Genomic DNA, 20,614 nt, shown 5'->3' with positions numbered 1-20,614 from the left:
ATGCGACTATCTGTATGCCCATTTGTCACTATTGGGACCTGGCTACCTTGGAGACTGTATATGCTATTCTTGATGTGTGTTGTACCACACCAGTCTTGTGAGTATTTTGTACACCTTTTAATATTTTAATAAAAGTTTTTATGGTAATGCACTAGGTCGGTGCGCCCCTCTTTTTCTTTTTTGTCTTTTCTACCAGTGGTTCTGGATACCCTTGATCCTGAAGGGGGCAGCAAGACCAAACAGCTCTCTTTACATCTGAGTTTGTAGTGCACCTCTTTCTACTCCATCAGACAGCACTTGAGCGCAGGAGGTTTTGTTTTTACTTAAGCCGAATCCAGAGTCGGGCCCAGATAGTCCCGCCGTTTTGTGGACGGAACTAGGTCAGACTTCTGAAAATTCTGAATCCAGCCAACCCCCCCCCCCCCATGCGTTTGTATGGTGATTTCCAGGTTTTTAACCAGAGCAGTAGGAGACTCCGCTCGCAGAAGGAGGTCGTCCAAGTAGCCCAGTACCATGATCCCCTGTTGGCGTAACAATGCTAGCACCGGGGCTAACACTTTTGTGAAGACCCAAGGAGCCGAGGCGGGACCAAAGGGTAAGGCCACAAACTGATAATGCTCCTCTTCCACGACAAAGCAGAGAAAGCACTGCTGACCGGCAGGGATGCCACCACTGTGCGAAGAAACTCCATTCTGAACTTCTGCACCTACACAAAGTAGTTCAACGCCTTGAGGTCCAGGATTGGATGCACCTTGCCTTCCTTCCTGGGAACTGTAAACAGGTTTGAGTAAAAACCCTGAAAATGTTCCAAAGTCGGAACCGGGACAATCACCCCTTGAAGTAACAGATCTTGTACCTCCCTAACCAGACCCTGTAAGCGTTCCGGGGACAGTTGCAATTTGGAAGGAAAGAACCTTGCCGGGGGACAAGAGCGAAACTCGATCTTGTAGCTGGACCAAATTAATTTGTGGACCCACTTGTCTTGTACCAGGAAAGTCCACGGGTCCAAAAACCAGCAAAGACGTCCCCCCACCCCTAATACAGGTGGGGGTGCACCTTCATGTCGAAGGAGCCTTGTCCGCCAGTCTGGAGAAGCCCGCTCTCAGCTTGCCAGACCAGGTTCATTTGGATCCTGCAGAGGAGGCCCTGGAAGGCTTCGAGCCCTTGTCAGTTGACCCTGAGGGACAAAAAAAACTTCTTATAAGCCAAGAAAGAGGGCCCACATCTACGACGAGGTTCCTTGCCCTTAGTAGCCTGCGGAAGAAAGGTACTCTTTCCCCGTCAGACCTTTAATTATGTCATCCAGGGTAGCTCCAAAACAGGCGATCTCCTTGAAAGGGGAGATCAGTCAAGGCCTTTTTAGAAGACTGCTCCGCAGACCAGCATTTGAGCCAAAAGACACGCGGAAGGATCACTTCGGAAAAAGAGCCGAGCCACTAGGGGAGCCGCATCCAAAGAAGCATCACAGAAATTGCAGCCCCTGGACTAGCTGGTCTGCCAGCTCAGCAAAGGCAGGGGGGAGCTGTTCTCCTTCCAGGTCACATCATAAAAGCTTAGCCCACTCAGTCAGAGTTTGCAACACTAGGGCAATGGTGAATGCCAGCCTCAGTGCCGAATCAGCCAGAGTGTACACATTCTGGGTCAAAGCCTCTGCCTTCCTGTCAGCCAGATTTTAAAAAGGCTGGGGACTTTTCAACCGGAATCATGGTCGCCTTGTTCAATCTGGAAACCGGAGGGTTGACCACCAGTGGAACAGTCCACCTCTTAATAAAGCACTCCTCATAGGGGTATCACCTAGTAAATCGCTAGGAACCCTAAGGGGCTGCTTTGGTTGTCCCCACTCTTTAGCCACAATTCTGTCAAAATAAGGGGGGAAAGGAAACAGCTTTGCGCTCTGGATGGCTTGTGAGTGCCAAAGGGAACCTGCACCTCCGTCGCCACTGCTCCATCTTCAAGGTCTCTCGCACAGATACAATCAGTGCTTCCCCCAACGCCTTTTTGTGCGTGTTTGCAGATGTGGAAGAATCCTCCTCACTATCTGAGGATTCCGGGCGCGTGGTCGCAGACCCAGCAGGGTGACCCACATCCGCAGCGGCCGTATCAGATTCAGGATCTGATGAGACTGATGAGGCAGGGGAAGGCAAGGGGGGGGGGGCGTTTTTTTCTAGTCGGTCGGCTGAAAACCACCTCTACCCAGAACACAAAGGACTCCAGGACCGGCATTGGTGCATCGATGGATGGTTGGTACCCGGAGAGCCCCACAGCCTCAGAGATGGGATCAGGTGGGGAGATGTGCTCCAAAAACTCCATGAGTCACCAGGGGGACCCCACAAAAAATGTAACACACTGAAAAGGGACAACCCTCACCGCGCTGGTAGCACTGCTCAGTCGCCAGGCCCAAAGCACCCAGTGATCCTTAGCAGAGAGTGAGAAGACCCCACCAGACTCACCACCCAGCAGAACCAGGCACCTGCAGCCACCAGGATAATCTGCTCTCCACATGTCTGCTCCGTTCCAACGGAACCACCTGGAAGGTAGACACCATCAGGCCCAGCCCCCGCTTGCAAGCCCAGAGGGATGACCGCCTGCTGGACAACAGAAGCTGAATTGCCTCCTACAATGTCTGGAGTTTCTCCAGAGTAAGAAACACTCTGGCTGAGGCCAAGTCCAGAGATAGTCAGATAGCCAGATGGTCCAGTTTTGTGGGCAGAACCAGAGCAGACTTCTGAAGGTTCAGAAACCAACCAAACTCGCTCAGAGTTTGTAGGGTAATTTCCCAGTTGTCCATCAGAGCAGTTGGAGGCTCCGCTCGCTGAAGAGGATCATCCAGGTACCCCCGTACTGTGACCCCCCCCCCCCCACGCAAAAATGCTAGCACTTAGGCCAATACTTTTCTGAAGACCTGAGGAGTGGAGGCGAGACCAAGGGGTAATGGCCACAAACTGATAATGCTCCTCGCCCACGGCAAAGCAGGGGAAATCTCCCCCTGATGTAGGGACATCATTACCGTGACAATGGACTCCAATTGGAACTTCTGTACCCGTACAAAGCAGTTTAGGACCTTGAGGTCCAGTAAAGACGTTTGAGGAAAACACCTGAAAACGTTCCGAAGTCGGAAACAGAACAATTCCCCTTGAAGTAACAAGTCTTGCACTGCCCCAAAGAGACCCCTTAAGCGATCTGGGGACAAGTGCAGGTTGGAAGGGAAGAACCTTTTCGGAGAATAAGACCGAAACTCGATCTTGTAGCCGGACTGATTGACTTTGCGGACCCACTTGTCCTGTGTGCCTGCGAGGTCCACGCATCCAGAAACCAGCTAATACGTCCCCCACCCCAGATACGGGTGAGGGTGCTCCTCTATGCAGAGGAAGCCTTGTCGGCAGGTCTAAATGCCTGCTCGTGGCTTGCCAGAGCAGGTCCTCTTGGAACCTCCGGTGAAGGCCCTGAAGGGCTTTGATCCCTTGCCTTGAGACCCTAAAAAGGGATGAAAAGGTCTCTCTTATGAGCCGAGAAAAATGGCCCACATCTAGGATGGGGCTCCTTGCCCTTGTAGCTTGTGGAAGAAGTACTCCATCTCCACCTGTGTGACCCTTGATGTCATCCAAGGAAGCTCCAAAAAGAATCTCCTACAAGGGGGAGATCAGATAAGGCCTTTTTAGAAGTCTGGTCTGCAGACCAGCACTTCAGCACAATAATACACTGAAGGACCACTGCGGATACAGACAGCCTAGAAATCAAAGGTGCCGCATCCAAAGAGGCATTACAGATATACTGTAACCCCTGGACCAACTGATCTGCCAGCTCCGCAAAGGCAGAGGGAAGTTGTTTCCCCTCCAGGACTCAGCATAAATGTTTAGTACACTTGGTCAAAAAAACAAGGGGATCGCCCTCCATAGAGGCTCACATAATAGAAAATAGCCCCTTAAAAAGGAGGCCGCCCCCCACGATGCGGACACGCAGGCAAGGTACCCTGATGGGCCAACAGCGCTAAAAAAGGGCAAATGCCCTACATAATAATGGCGGGATGGCTGCCATCAAAAAAATAAACTGCCCAACAGTGCAACCCCTCCAAGAGAGGCTCGTCCTGTGTGCCTGCGAGGTCCACGCATCCAGAAACCAGCTAATACGTCCCCCACCCCAGATACGGGTGAGGGTGCTCCTCTATGCAGAGGAAGCCTTGTCGGCAGGTCTAAATGCCTGCTCGTGGCTTGCCAGAGCAGGTCCTCTTGGAACCTCCGGTGAAGGCCCTGAAGGGCTTTGATCCCTTGCCTTGAGACCCTAAAAAGGGATGAAAAGGTCTCTCTTATGAGCCGAGAAAAATGGCCCACATCTAGGATGGGGCTCCTTGCCCTTGTAGCTTGTGGAAGAAGTACTCCATCTCCACCTGTGTGACCCTTGATGTCATCCAAGGAAGCTCCAAAAAGAATCTCCTACAAGGGGGAGATCAGATAAGGCCTTTTTAGAAGTCTGGTCTGCAGACCAGCACTTCAGCACAATAATACACTGAAGGACCACTGCGGATACAGACAGCCTAGAAATCAAAGGTGCCGCATCCAAAGAGGCATTACAGATATACTGTAACCCCTGGACCAACTGATCTGCAAGCTCCGCAAAGGCAGAGGGAAGTTGTTTCCCCTCCAGGACTCAGCATAAATGTTTAGTACACTTGGTCAGAGTTTGCGACACAAGGGCATAAATACCAGCCTAAGTGCCGAACCAGCAACAGTGAACATATGGAGGACAAGAACTTCCACCCGTCCTATCAGCCGGATCTTTAAAGGCAGGGGACTCCTCAAGTAGAATTAGGGTAGCTTTATTTAAACCTGCAAACCAGTGAGTCCACTACAGGTGGCACTGTCCACTTTTTAAGCAGGGAATCCTCATTTGGTTACCGCATAGCAAAACGCTTAGGGGCCAAAAGGATGCGTTTTGGACAACCACACTGTTTTGTGACATGACAATGTTGCCAAAGTAAGCAGAAAAAGGGAGGGCCTGTGGATGCCAAGAGAGACCGGTACCTCCGACGCAGCATCAGCCGCATTTTTAAAGTTTCACGCACTGACACAGTCAGTGAATCCACAAGCACCTTTCCATGCGTGACTAGAGGAGCAGAGGAATCATTCTCACTATCTGAGCACTCCGGGTGCGTGGATGCAGACCCAGTAGGGTGACTCCCTGCGGCTGAAACAGATCGAGGATCGGATGAGACAGATGAGGCCGGGGAGGGAGCTATAAACTAAGCTCACCCAGAAAACATATCAGGGGAGGGCCTCCGACTGCGATTCTGCAAAGGAGACGCCCACCAAGGGCCCACAAATGGACTACAAACTGGACCCCACAAAAAAACAAGGGGATCGCCCTCCATAGAGGCTCACATAATAGAAAATAGCCCCTTAAAAAGGAGGCCGCCCCCCACGATGCGGACACGCAGGCAAGGTACCCTGATGGGCCAACAGCGCTAAAAAAGGGCAAATGCCCTACATAATAATGGCGGGATGGCTGCCATCAAAAAAGTAAACTGCCCAACAGTGCAACCCCTCCAAGAGAGGCTCCAAGCTGGCTGCAAGCCGCGGCCTAAATTTTTGTGGAGGCCCAGCTGCGAGCGCATAGAACCCAGCCAGGCAGGGGGCTTCAGTAACCTCATTGGGGCCACCCCTGGGCAAGGTGTTGGTAATTGAGTCAATTCCTAACACCTTGCCCAGGACAGAGCGTTTCAAGCGGTTGTACCAGAGGGAAACCTTCTGGATTTACTCCCTTGAAACGCTCTCGCCTGGGGGCCTGAACGAAGAAATCGAAATCAATGTGCTGCTGTAGCCCATCTCCCCAAGTAATAATTCTTGTGGTATACTAACATGATCATTTTCTGCCCAGGTGCTTCCTTCAGTCTTCCAGAGATCTTTTTGAACCCTCCCGACATATGCTTCTTCATATCAAGCCAACACCAAAGTAAGTACCCATATATAAGTTAACCTTGCCCACATAGTTTCTTTACCACTATCCGATTCATAGTATGACCTTCTTCCATATATGCCCCGCACGACACCCGCCCACACACTGGCACACCAACTTCCCATGGGTGTGCGTGTGTGAGTGTGTGGTTTTGTGTGTGTGTATGTGGAAGCACGCATATACACATGCTTGCGAACATGCGTGCATGAATACGCATTCACGCACGGACACATTTTCTTCCCCCCCCCCCCATTTTTGCCTTCATGCGTAAGTCCATACATTTCACAAAATCAATCCAATCATGTTGCACCAGTCCAAACATTCCCTGACTACACCCTTCACATATTTATTTATAACTTCTTTTTCATATCAATTGTCCTTACTGCAGATATCCACACATGTGCGCTCTTACCGCACGGGCCGTTTCAGTCCAAAAAGATAATCTAGTCCTCCCTTCATGCACACAACTCTCCATAACATGAACATTCATCTTGTAGTGTTACACTGTTATTGGCCACAATACTAAAACATCCAGTTAAGTCCGCACATTTCCCCCCCCCTTTTCCTCCCCCCCCCTTCTTCCCCCCCCCCCATTCCTCCACCCCCCTCTCCCCCCCCCATTCCTCCACCCCCCTCTCCCCCCCCATACAGCTACCTCCTCTAGCCTCCACCACTCTTTGTTTAGATACTAATCCCATTGCTGGTTGGCCCTTCCCAAATTTGTCCCTCCTGAGCCACTGTATTCTTTGTCCCGGACTATGGGCATAAATACCACATTCAAAATGGCCCCTGCACAGCCTGAAGAAGGAGCGGAGCTCCGCAACGCGTCGCCGTTCGATTCCCTGCTGTCTGCGGAAGTGACGTCACAGCCATCCGACCGGCGGTCCCACGCTGCTTCACCACCACAGAGGATCTGCACGTCTCCCGCCTCCGACATGAGGCCATCGGCTGTCCTCCCTCATCACAGCGCTACCGCCTGACTGGATCTTCCACCTCGGATGTGACCCCAGAGACCTTCCCCTTACTGGTTTTACCAATGCCTGCTTTTATGGACCTCTTGTGAGAAACGATTTTATTGTGTGTCATTAAAACTACTGCTGTGCTACACTTAGATCGGCGCTTGGCTTTCTCTCTCTCTCTTTTGTAGACATCAAGCTACTTAGGCGTGAGCCCCCGCGTAGCCAACCACTCAGGGGTAGCGGAGGGAAGGGCGGATGCACCCTCACTGGGGCCGCCCCACATAGCTCCCGACCAGTAGGCTCCAAAGTCGCAGTCTAAATTTTTGGCCAGATTCAGCCGCACAAACCCGCGAATGCTAAACCATCTGCTTCCCCAGCCCAACAGCTGCATCAGGGAGCCCAGAGGGCATCTCTGCCCTAGTCACCACCCAGGGTGGCGAGGAAACCCGTTACGCACCAGGAAACCCTCCGGAGGAAGAGGGGGGGACTGCTACTTACCATACCAGGAACAGGGTGGGCACCGCTGCTCCTGACAGACCACCGCTCTATCGTAATATGGGTGGGTGTTGGCCAGGAGGAACGCTGCGACTCAGGCTGAGGCCAGGTCGTATGCACCCTCGCGAGTTGTTTTACTCGCAGGCCAGCCCCATCCAGTGGGGCTATGTCACGGCCAACCTAGCACAGCCCTGAGGCCTGTGTGCGCTCCCTGGCCAGACTTGGGGGACCCTCTGGATCTAGATTATCCACCGTCGCCCAGTCTAGTGGTTGTTTGTAGATTCTCACAGGAACAAAATAAAGATAAGAAAAAGTTGCATTTAAAAGGAAAAAAAAATGCCAGTACCAGAGATCCCAGAAAGGAACTAGGTCCTTACTCCTGATTAGGCAGAAAAAAAACAAAGTGCCTATATTTTAGAGTTGGAGTATACTCCCTGGGACTGCCCCATAGGTGTAGTAAAGCTGCCTAGTGTCCTACTTCTGTATGGGGCAGTATAACCCAATGGCCAAGAAGATAAGGAGCTGTGTCCGTCAATGAACGAAAGAGAAATAAAGGAATTCTCTCTCATGTGAAAAGGGCATAAAAGCAACAAACACCTTCTCAGAACAGAATATGGGAAAGAGGGCTCACTCAAAAGTACATGACAGTTTTTAAAAAAATGTACTGAAAAAAGTACAATAAAACCGCCCCAGCGTCTTATTCTTTACATTAAAAAAGTTATATTTAAATGGTGAAAATGTCATTATGCAACAAGACTTTGAAGATCACTTTGATAGCTTTTCCTTCCCCAAGGAGCTCATTACTGGTATTTTGGTGGAGACAGCACTGCTGACAGAAACAGGCCCCCTTATTAAACATTTTCTTTAATACAGGGCTCTCAGCAGACTTAATCATGCCATTTACAAGCCCGGGTAACAATATCAGTTGGCATATGGAAGATAAAGGCTTGATGCTCCCTTCTGCTAAGGTTTCATTGTAGTCATTTTGTAAAGTAACAACGGAGAGTGTTCATTATTTATTACTTACCAAGTCCTAAAAGATCAATGGTCATTTCTGGGGCTCTCTTTGGACTAGCTTTAACCTCTAACTGTGGCTCCTTTTTCGATACCTGTGAAAAGCAGCAAAGCATTCATTAATTAGGCACTTAAGGGAAAGCAATGGAACATTTATCCTTTCCTGGTATATTTAATACAATCTGTAATAGTTGGTAGAAGCACATAATGCAGTTCAAACTAATACTACCAAAGACATACAATTACTAACTGCAACATAATGAAACCGTTCTCTGTAAAAAGTTAACTCCTCTGACCTATTTTAGATGCTGTCAATGACATAATTCTCTTCAACTTAAATGTAGTGGTAGTCATATTTAAAAGGAGAGCATTTTTAGGTTTCTAAATGCTGGTACAAAAATAAAATACTCTGCAATTCTAACAAATAGGGTTACAAAAGAATAAAGGTATGCCAGCTTTCATGCTTCACACAGGTAACATTTTAGAACAGGTTGTAAAAACTAGTATAAACAAGCTATATGTGAATAGTCATATTAGGAACCCAAGGGCACCAATTAATTGTACAGATGATATTTACACAATAGGTTTGTATTGAAAGCAAGCTGAGTGCATTGTCGTATGTTCCTTATGAAAATATCCATTTTCTCAGATTGGACACAATTTTCTTTGTTCTTGACCCTTAAAAAAGAACTGCAGGATGAAAAGATCTCAGATAAGGGTAAGGTAAGTAATGATGTGCACTACGCTTACCTCTGTGCACCTATTCTAGAGATCTTCAGGTGTGAAGTTCACAAGCCTGCAGGTTTCCCAACATACCACTCTGAAGGCAGCTAGAATTAGTTTTCACATCTATAGAAGTCTCTTGGGTTTCACAGACAAGTGAGCAGCTGCACTGTATTGTGTTGGGAGCAGAAATGTACAGTCTTGAACTTTACACCTAAAGAACTTTAGGTTTTCCTTTTATTCTAGGTTTCTTCATTAAAGCAGGCAATGGAAACTACAAAACGTCAGGACGACAAAGGGAATGGTGACAATATTTACACATTACACTGTCTACACCCTCTACGGTGTAACCCATTCTCTAACACCACATGCTGTGAATTTATAGCTCATGTCTTTATGTACACATGATTTCCAAAACAAATCTGACAGAAACATTTTCTAGGCGCTGTAACATTATTTCAATTAAATATTTTTGCTGTTAATGTCCAAAAAATAAAAAAAAGATTTTGTTTTTAAATCAAAATTTGTTAGGACATATAAATTAACCCTAAGACAGTTGAACCTACTCTACCCATTAAAGTATACAAATTCAGCGTCCTAAATAGGATGGCAGGTATGGATAGCGGTGACCCAATTGAAAGCAGATGTTAAGCAGTTAACCTGCCACAGATGATACACGTATACAATCAATGATTGAATGTCTTAATTGTAAATATATATATTTACATACACATACATATATAGTATCGCACAAAAGTGAGTACAACCCCTCACATTTTTGTAAACACTGAAGAAATGACACTTTGCTACAATGTAAAGTAGTAAGTGTACAACTTGTAGAACAGTGTTTTACTGGAACAATTAATGGAACCATGTCCTGTGGTCTGATGAGACCAAGATACACTCATTTGGTTCAGATGGTGTCAAGTGTGTGTGGCGGCAACCAGGTAAGGAGTACAAAGACAAGTGTGTCTTGACTATAGTCAAGCATGGTGGTCGGAGTGTCATGGTCTAGGGCTGCATTAGTGCTGCCGGCACTGGGGAGCTACAGTTCATTGAGGGAACCATGAATGTTAACGTACTGCGACATACTGAAGCAAATATCCATAAAAAGTGTCGTTTAAAGTTTGCCACAAGCCACCTGGGAGACACACCAAACATGTGGAAGAAGGTGCTCTGGTCAGATGAAACCAAAATCGAACTTTTTGGCAACAATGCAAAACTGTTTGGCGTAAAAGCAACACAGCTCTTTACCCTGAACACACCATCCCCACTGTCAAACATGGTGGTGGCAGCATCATGGTTTGGGCCTGCTTTTCTTCAGCAGGGACAGGGAAGATGGTTAAAATTGATGGGAAGATGGATGGAGCCAAATACAGGACCATTCTGGAAGAAAACCTGATGGAGTCTGCAAAAGACCTGAGACTGGGACAGAGATTTGTCTTCCAACAAGACAATGACCCAAAACATAAGCAAAATCTACAATGGAATGGTTCACAAATAAACATATCCAGGTGTTAGAATGGCCAAGTCAAAGTCCAGACCTGAATCCGATCGAGAATCTGTGGAACGAACTGAAAACTGCTGTTCACAAATGCTCTCCATCCAACCTCACTGAGCTCGAGCTGTTTTGCAAGGAGAAATGGGCAAAAATTTCAGTCTCTCGATGTGCAAAACTGATAGAGACATACCCCAAGCGACTTACAGCTGTAATAGCAGCAAAAGGTGGCGCTACAAAGTATTAACTTAAGGGGGCTGAATAATTTTCCACGCTCAATTTTTCAGTTTTTTATTTGTTAAAAAACTTTGAAATATCCAATAAATTTCGTTCCACTTCATGATTGTGTCCCACTTGTTGTTAATTCTTCACAAAAAAACAGAATTTTTGTAAAATCTTACCGTAAAATTCCTTTCTCTGAGTCCTCCGACAGTCGCCGCCTACTCATACAGTCGTCACCAATGGGTACTGACTTCCGCTCCGCAGGAGTAGCTAGGCATAAGACTTGTTCGTAACAAAAGCTTTTAGCATAGACACAACCATGGGGGCTGTCCCACTGGTCAATACCCCCCCCCCTGCACTAAGCCATCCCAACTCAGTTTGGTAGCATATTGGTAAGTGTACAAGAAAACCCCAAAAGAGGGGCGGGGGCGGCGACTGTCGGAGGACTCAGGGAAACAAATTTTACGGTAAGATTTTACAAAAATTCCGTTTTCTCTTACGTCCTCCGACAGTCGCCGCCCACTCATACAGTCGTCACCAATGGGACGTCCCAAAGCAGTGAAGACATGAGGGGTGGGAGACGCAACCGTAGAAAAGGCAACGCAGTACCCACATCAGAGAAAGGAACCTTACACACACAGTAAGAGAACCTTCAGGGCAACAGAAAAAAGGCTCAACAGGAGCAACTGCCCAGGATGGCAAATAACCCAGGGGATAAACAACCCCAACAGCCAGGGACCCACAAAAAAAAACAAGGGTCCCTCATGGCACTGCCGCACTAAGAACTTTGCGGCCAAAGGAGGCATCAGCTGATGCCAGAACATCCACCTTATAGAATTTGGAAAAAGTTTGCACCGACGACCAAGTCGCAGCCTTGCACACCTGGGCCACCGAGGCCCGATGCCAGTAGGCCCAGGACATACTCAAAGCTCTGGTAGAGTGCGCCTTAATAGGGAAGCGTGGAACCCGTTCCTTCAAAGCATAGGCCTGTTCAATGGTCTGTCTGATCCATTTGGCAATGGTCGCTGCCGATGCAGCCATGCCCTTCCGAGGTCCCTCAGGAAGGACAAAGAGGGAATCAGATTTCCGAAAGGATTCAGTGGACAATAGGTAAACCCTGATCGCCCTGACAACATCCAAGGAATGCAAAAGCAACCTCCTTAGGATGCTTCGGCTTCGCACAGAGCGAAGGCAGAACAACGTACTCATTAAGGTGGAATTCAGACGAATGAGGTCTCAAGACCACCTTATCCTTGTGAATCACCAAGTAAGGAGAGCGGCAAGACAACGCCACCAGCTCCGACACTCTGCGAGCCGAAGTGATCGCCACTAGAAAGGCAACCTTTTTAGACAGCAGAGGTAACGATATCTCCCGGATGTTTTCAAAGGGAGAACGCTGTAACACGGACAGAACCAAGTTCAAGTCCCATGGAGGTAAAGGCTCCCTCCGGGGAGGAGCCAAATGTCGCACACCTTGAATGAAGGTGCAAATTAAGGAGTGAGACGCCACAGGGCGTTGAAAAAGAACAGCCAGTGCAGAAGCCTGGCCCTTTATCGTGGCCAGCGCCAGGCGCTGGTCCACACCAGTCTGAAGGAAAGCCAACACTCTCGTCACCGAGTATGAGCGAGGAGAAAACCCCCTGGACTCACACCAGGCAAAATAAGCTTTCCAGGTACGGTAATAAATCTTACCAGACGAGGCTTTCCTAGCCTTGATTAAAGTAGGAATGTCCTCCGTGGAGAAACCCCTGTCTCTCAGGACCTGGCTTTCAACAGCCAGGCCGTTAAAGCCAGCGACTGTAAAGCAGGATGGAAGATCGGTCCCTGAGACAGTAGATCTTCCCGCAGGGGCAGCCGCCAAGGAGGCTCGACCACCAGGTGAGCAACGTCGGCGTACCAGGACGGGCGTGGCCAGTCCGGCGCCACTAGGATCACCAATGTTGGTTCCGAGGCTAGCCTGCGAAGGAACCTGGACAACAACTGAATCGGAGGAAAGGCATACATCAGGCGATACTGATGCCAAGGGGCCACCAACGCATCCGAGGCGTCTGCCCGCGGATCGCGCGTTCTTGCCACGAACCTTTCCACCTTGTGGTTTAGCCAAGACGCGAACAGATCTACATCTGGGGATCCCCACTTGGCACACAGCATTTGGAAGACCTCCGGGTGAAGGGACCATTCCCCCTGGTCCAGAGTCTGGCGGCTCAGATAGTCGGCCTGCCAATTCTCCACACCCTGAATATGAACTGCCGATATCGCCGGGACATGAGTCTCGGCCCAAGATAGAATGTCGGTCACCTCCCGGGCCGCCCGGGCACTCCTGGTGCCCCCTTGGTGGTTGATGTAAGCCACCGCGGTAGCATTGCCCGTTTATACCCGAACAGGACGGCCCCGAAGTCGATCCGGCCACTGGAAGAGACAGAGTTTGATCGCTCTCAATTCCAAGATGTTGATCGGAAGGGAGGATTCCTCCTCCGACCAAGTCCCCTGGGCAGACAGGTCGCCCAGGACTCCACCCCAGCCTGACAGGCTGGCATCCGTGGTAATCACCGTCCACAGCAAAGGACGGAAGGATTTTCCTTCTGACACAGCTGCGGACAGAAGCCATAGAAGATCCATTCTGGTCTGGCGACTCAACGAAACCCTCAGATCCAAGGACTGAGGAAGTCTGTCCCACCTGGCCAAGATCTCTGCTTGAAGAGACCGAGTGTGAAACTGAGCGAATGGTATCGCCTCGTAGGCTGATACCATTAACCCCAGGCACCGCATACAGGTCCTGAGCGACGAGGACTGGTTGTCCCTGAGGGACCTGACCTCGTTTTGAAGGGTCCGGAGCTTGTCCTCCGGCAAAAAAACCTTTGCTTGAGCAGAGTCCAGAACCATTCCCAGATAGGGAAGGCGAACCGAAGGAGACAGTTGCGACTTCTGAACGTTGATTGTCCAACTGAACTCCTGTAGCGTCTGCACCATAGTTGACAGATCGCACATCAAGCTCTGACTGGCACTCGATCTTAACAGGAGATCATCCAGATATCCCAAGACCGCAATGCCCTGTGCCCTCAAGAGGCCCAGAACAGGCGCCAGCACTTTGGTAAAGACCCTTGGAGCCGAAGCGAGACCGAAAGGTAACGCTACAAACTGATAGTGGTCCTCCGCAATGGCGTACCAGAGGTACCTCTGAGGAACCTCGAAAATGGGGATGTGCAGGTACGCATCTTTCAGGTCGATAGAGGCCAGGAATTCCCCTGGACTCAGGGAGTCCACCACTGAGCGGAGGGATTCCATGCGGAACTTCCGAACGTGCACGACGCGGTTCAGCGCTTTCAAGTCCAGGATTGGACGCACTTTGCCCTCCTTTCTGGACACAGTGAACAGATTGGAGTAAAACCCCCGAAACCTGTCCCGATGAGGAGCCGGGACAATCGCCCCCTGAGCCAGGAGATCCTGCACCGCCTGATACAGGTCCTGTAAACGCCCTGGGGTCAACTGAAGATTTGAGGGAAAAAATCTGTCCGCCAGCCTTGAAAGGAATTCGATCTTGTATCCCGATCGAATGATTTCCTGAACCCACCTGTCCGGAATACGGAGCAGCCAAGGTTGGAGGAAACCGCGCAAACGTCCCCCCACCCCTGAAACGGTTGAGGGCGTCCCTTCAGGCAGAGGCGGACTGAGGCGTCGTACCGGCATGGCCGGACGTTTGCTTACCCGCCCAGGGCTTCTTCTGGCCACCTTGGCCCTTGAAAGGTTTGCCCTTGAATTGTGACTTAAAGGCACGAAAGGACCCGAGTGGGCCTAAAAGCGGGACCCCGCTTGCCGCGAAAGGATTTGTTCTTCGGATGCTGGGGCAGCAGAGTGCTCTTGCCCCCAGTGACTCCTTTCACCAAAGTATCCAAAGCCTCGCCAAAAAGGCGAGACCCAGCATAAGGAAAGTCAGCCACCGTTTTCCGTGACGTCTGGTCAGCCGACCAGCTCTTCAGCCAGATCAGTCAATGGTTAAGTACCGGGACACTAGACAGGCGTGCAGCTAAAGGGGCCTCATTTAAGGCCGCATCACACAAAAACATGACCCCTTGATGAATTTGGTCCACCATTTCCAGCGTAACAGGTAGGGCAGAATCAGACACGAGAGTGCGTCTAAGCACCTTAGTCCAGTCTGCCACCGCCTGAGACACCATGACAGAAGCGAAAATAGGTTTGAGCATAGAGCCCGCCATGGCGGGCCAAAGACTCCAACCTCCTGTCCGTAGGATCCCGGAACACCGGGGTATCCTCAGTGGGGACCAAGATAGCCTTGTTCAACACGGCCACAGCGTGATCCACCTGGGGAGCCACGCACCAGCGCGCATCCGTAGAAGGCGCAAAGGGGTAAAGCAGTTTAAACCGACTAGGCACCGTGAAGGGGCGTTTTAAACTGCGCCATTGTTCATTCACTGTGTGATGAAACTCAGAGGGGCAGGGGAAAACCTGCGCCGACTTGCGGGACCTATGTGTCCCAAAAGAGGACACAATGGCCGGAGGAGTGGGCTCATCCTCCAAGTGTAGTGTTTCTTTAACAGAAGAAATCAACTCATCCATGTGAGCGCGTTCTTCAGGCGACCCCGGGGGAAGATTCATCAACCCCCTGCACCTCCGCCTCCCCCTCAGACCCCAAAGGGTCCAGGGACGAGCGAGACCCTGAAAAGGGCACGCCATCCACAACAGCCACATCACCATCTGAATCAGAGGAGAGAGATAATCTGGGCCTTTCCCTAGCAGCGCGTTCAGCCATCAGCACCTCCATTTTTGACACCAAAGACGCCACAACAGCGGCCAAATTGGGTATAACGAGGGGTTCAGCAGAACTGGGGTCCCCCACCAAAGCTGGAGGGAATTTGCTGTCCTGAGAATCCATTGCCAAAACAATGAGTAAAAAAGTACTGGCCCTTTAAAACCGCTGCGGATAGCGCAGCCCACCGCTATAATCACTGTGTACACAGACCCCCAAAAAGGGACAAAACTGAGCCAGGAAGGATAGAAACAGAGAAATGGAAGAGACAGTCTGCAGAGCCCCACAGAGTGTTACTACACCGATTGCTGCTCCAAAGGAAAAGGAAGTGAGGTCACCAGGGGCTGAACTATATGCTGCAATGCCCAGGGAAAATGGCTGCCCATAGAAGTGAATGGAAGGCTTCGGCAAGATGGCTGCCGGCATGTGCTCGGAACGATCGTTCTGCCACACACAAGATGGCGCCGGTTAGCGCCAAAAATACTACATAGCAAGCTATTGTAAAAGCCCATAGTGAAGCCAGCATGCTGCCCACATCCAAAATGGCGGACTGCGCGGTTCCCAGCCGCAGCGGTCGCCTCACACAGGTCTGCATCTCCCAAAAACACTAGCAAGTGACACAGGAAAGGGGCCCCCACACCACACAGCGCTCACCAGTGAATTAAAGAGGTCCCCCCGCAGGAATCACATTAGGGAGCCCCACAACGCACAGACATGAGGGAAACACACAGCAACACAGGACTGCCACCCCAGATAGAAGCCCCCACACAGAAAAGTACTTACTGTACCGGATGGCGTTGGGTGCCTCCATTAACGGAAAGCCTCTGTCCTCAGATGACAGGGAATGCCGTCAGCCAGAAACGCAGGACACTGCAACACAGGACCGCAGAAACGTCCAGCGAGGTAGCCACCTCATAGGCTGCATCCCTGCTGCGAGCAGGGATGGGACATTCATAGCGCCAGGGCGAACCATAGACGAACGCTCGATGGCTGGCTGGGGATCCATATGACCCTCTGCCCTGGAGGGCCAGGGCAGCCAGTCTGATTCCCAGCTCCGCATGATCCATCTTTATCCGAAGATCCAACTAACTAAAGCTGACAAAATAACAGCTAGTAATGTAAAGAAAAAAACTGACATATTAAAAATAAAAATAAAAGATTAGAAAGCTGAGACTGTAGCCCCAGCACAGGGAAGCCTGACTACTCCTGACGCTAGGCAGAGACAAACTGGGTTGGGATGGCTTAGTGCAGGGGGGTATTGACCAGTGGGACAGCCCCCACTTGGTGTATCTACGCTAAAAGCTTTTGTTACTAACAAGTCTTATGCCTAGCTACTCCTGCGGAGCGGAAGTCAGTACCCATTGGTGACGACTGTATGAGTGGGCGGCGACTGTCGGAGGACGTAAGAGAAATTACAGTTTTATATCTTTATGTTTGAAGCCTGAAATGTGGCAAAAGGTCGCAAAGTTCAAGGGGGCCGAATACTTTCCCAAAGCACTGTATATAATATATATTATATATATACACACACACACACACTATATATATATATATATACACACACACATACATATATACATACACACTGTACTCAATAGGGGATCACTATGCGCTTGTTTCTTGTGGTACATATTTTATACTTTCTCTCCATTTACTACTATTATATATTTGATTTTTTTATTCTATACAATCATAATTCCATATACTCCCCATACCTTTTAACTTTTACCTTTTATAGACACCTTGTGAGACACTCAGGACACCTGCCTATACCATTTAGTTGACCTTAGTGCTAGTATACACTTGGAGATATGAGACTTATTCTTTCTCTACCAGATTATATATCAAATTTTGTTTAGATAATAGACCACATTTCCAATTTTCGCCTTTGTGCCCATACTAGGTGGTCTCAATGTGCATCTTTTGGGCCTTTCTAAGGGACTGAAGACTTCCTATCCTCTTATTCAGCCCTCATCCTTTTTATCTATTCTCTCCTTTTCTTTTGGGAGTGTGCACACCTGTTTACGGTGATGGCATCAGGCAATGGCAATTTTATTTGGGTACAGCATCGCACGTCTGCGTAATTGCCAGTTAAAGTAACGCAGTGCTGTATCGCAAAAAATTGCCTGGTCATTAAAGCGGAGTTCCACCCAAAAGTGGAACTTCTACTCATTTGCTTCCTCCCCCACCTCCAGTGCAACAGTTGCCACCTTTCAGGGGGGAACAGGTACCTGTTTTTGACAGGTACCCTTCCCCACTTCTGGGACACGGCACCGTGGCGCTGTCCCTCGGAAGTTTCGACCCCTTCTCCTTCTCCCGCCGCTGAGCCAATCTGAATGCGCATGCGCATTAGGGACCAGCCCGTGAAGCTGCAAGGCTTCACTGCCAGGTTCCCTCACTGGCAATGGCGGTGGCAGCACCCGACAGCCAATGGAAACATCAGCTGCGGTGCCGACATCGCTGGACTCCAGGACAGGTAAGTGTTCTATATTAAAAGTCAGCAGCTACAGTATGTGTAGCTGCTGACTTAATTTTTGGAGGGGTCGAGGGGAGGTTGGAACACTGCTTTAAGGGGGGGTAAAATATTCCGGTCCAGAAGTGGTTAACTGTTGTGTCTCCCTGGCAGCAGAGTTTGTCCTGTCAGCTCTCCTGCTTTTCTTGCTCCCTAATCTGTGTTCCCTCTGCACAGTCTACGTCATTCCTGTTACTTTTTTCCTCCATCAACAACAATAAATCTTAAAGTCGTTAGCTGATCAACTTCCAAGGGCTCTGATTTTAGGAACAGCGCCAAGAACAGAGAGTAACTAAGTATGTGCAGAGCAGGGCAAAACAGTGCATTACTGGTTTGTAAAAAGTATAGACACTTTTTTAAAAGTAGAACTAAAAAGACAAAAACTTTTTTTTTTCTTTTTGGAAAGAGCACGATTTTTTTTCGCCATCTGTGTCCCATTGCGGTGTTTTCCCTTCACTTCCTGTCCCATAGCTAAACAGGAAGTGAGAGAAAATGACTGCAAATTAAGGTAATCTCTTGGGGACCCCCAGGTCACTTTTCTAGGGACAACTCAAAAATGTTATTTTACTTTCACTTAAAATGATAATGGTAAACCGGACAAATAGAGAGGGTGAATCTTCTTAACAGGGGCATAGACAGCAATAAAAAATAGACAAGTGTTCTAATCCCCCTGCACTCTCTAAAACTAGAAAAAAAAAAAAAAAAAGATTTGACTTTAGTTATACTTTAATGTTTTACATGGCTATAGCTGTAAAATAGGTCAGCCTGATGTGATCTATCAGAACTTAATTTTTTGACTAAAGTTCCGCTTTATATGCTTTGCTGACCTTATACTGTACATATACGACGACAAAGCGGATCTCCTGTGCCGGATCATGTACCTAGTACGTGATCCATGTGCACATGCCGCCCTGGCTGTGCTGTAATTGGCTCAGCACAAACCAAATATTTGAGTGCCGGATGCTGATTGGTCAATGGCATCCTACGATTGGCTCCGGACATTACCAAAAAGAGCCCTGTGTAGGGAAATAAAAAAATAGCACACAGTAAAACATGTTGGCCACAAATTTAAACCCTTCATCGCCCCAGGTGTTAACCCATTCTCTGCCAGTGTCATTAGTACAGTGACAGTGCATATTTTTAGCACTATATTGCAGTTCCGGTATAATTCGCTGATCACCAGCATTACTAGTAAAAAAAAAAGAAAAAAATTAGAGCCCAATTCAAGCAGTTAAAGAAACGCTTTCTTTCCTTTTTAGAAAAAAACACTAAGCCATATGAAAAGGTGACCATTGCAGCACCACCAGCAGCTCTTTTTAGAAACCCTCCAACTACCTCTTTTGCTCAAAAGGTTGAGCAGCAGAAAAATGTAAAGAAAAAAAATCAAGTCATGCAAATTAAAAAAATAATTCATAGAAATGAACACTATTACCACAGGTATTAAACACCATAGAGTTACAAGAACAAAGCATTAATTGTTGTCACTCCAATTGGACACAGGTGACAAGGAAATTGCCAAGAGTTTTAGCCATTTTCTAATCACCTACTGTATCCAAGTGTATTTTTTTTTTTTTTTTTTTACTTTAGATAGCCGCCATGAGATAAATATGGGGCCTGCCATTGCCAAGCTCTTCCTAAAAAAGCAAGTTATCTGGCTGTTCTGCTTGCTTGCTTACTAGCTTTAATACTTTCTAAGACAATGACCCTGAACAAGCTGATTAAGAAAGTCAGAGAAAAGTTCCTATTTGTAAACTTGTTCTAAATAGAGGTCAGCAATGACAGCCACAATATTTCTCTCATATTTGGTCAATTTTAAAGACAACTGCATTTCAGCAGCATTAATACCTATAGAAGTTTCAGTTTTTGACAGGTTCACTTTACATGTTATGCTGTACAACATGTGCAGTGGCACTCGCAACATGTTCAGTCATTTGATTCAAAACAGCATAGTAGAGATTCAGCCTCTAAAGGCAGCACATGTACTCCTACAATGCTTTGCTTCCTATTAAGGCCATATTTCAAGGATATGTGTTTTTGAAGGTTTCTCTGAGACCATCTTAAGAAACTTGGCATTATCTGATAATTAAGAATAAGCTGAAGGTCACCAACTCTAGGGAGGAGACAGGTGGAGGGCTTGACTGGTAAACTAAGCTCGTCAAGCCATGACACTGGCGTTGCAACAAAGAGCTCAAGAAAAACAACAAAAAAATCCCAGAGTAAAAGGGCATTGAAAGAGCGGAGAGATGCCCTTTAACCTAGCTGAGCAATTAAAGGTTTCGAGATGTCAAAAAAAAAAAAAAAGACATTTCATCTTCATTATACTTTTTTCTGCTGCAGAGCCAAGTGTCTTATGATGCTCTTAAAGAGCTGGCTGAGCTTTCCACTAATGTAAACACAATCCTAACAAATGGATGTAGCTATAATTGTCAGTAGCGGGTTTAGAAAAGACATATTTTCATTGATTCCACTCTTGGCTA

General features: G+C 48.3%; 1 protein-coding gene across 2 annotated transcripts in view; it reads right to left on the bottom strand.

The window, feature by feature from the left end:
• SMAP1 (small ArfGAP 1) overlaps positions 1-20,614 on the bottom strand; it is a 592,387-nt gene that overhangs the window by 201,818 nt on the left and 369,955 nt on the right. For both annotated transcript variants that reach the window (XM_082249786.1, XM_082249787.1), the window contains one exon: positions 8,431-8,512. In XM_082249786.1, coding sequence (XP_082105912.1) covers positions 8,431-8,512 — 82 coding nt within the window. The remainder of the gene's footprint in view (positions 1-8,430; positions 8,513-20,614) is intronic.

This window comes from Pelophylax lessonae, assembly GCF_965119305.1.
Source record: "Pelophylax lessonae genome assembly, chromosome: 3".
Classification (NCBI taxonomy): domain Eukaryota; kingdom Metazoa; phylum Chordata; class Amphibia; order Anura; family Ranidae; genus Pelophylax; species Pelophylax lessonae.
Note: the sequence above shows the minus strand (reverse complement) of the source record. Positions and strands in the feature narration are given on the sequence as shown.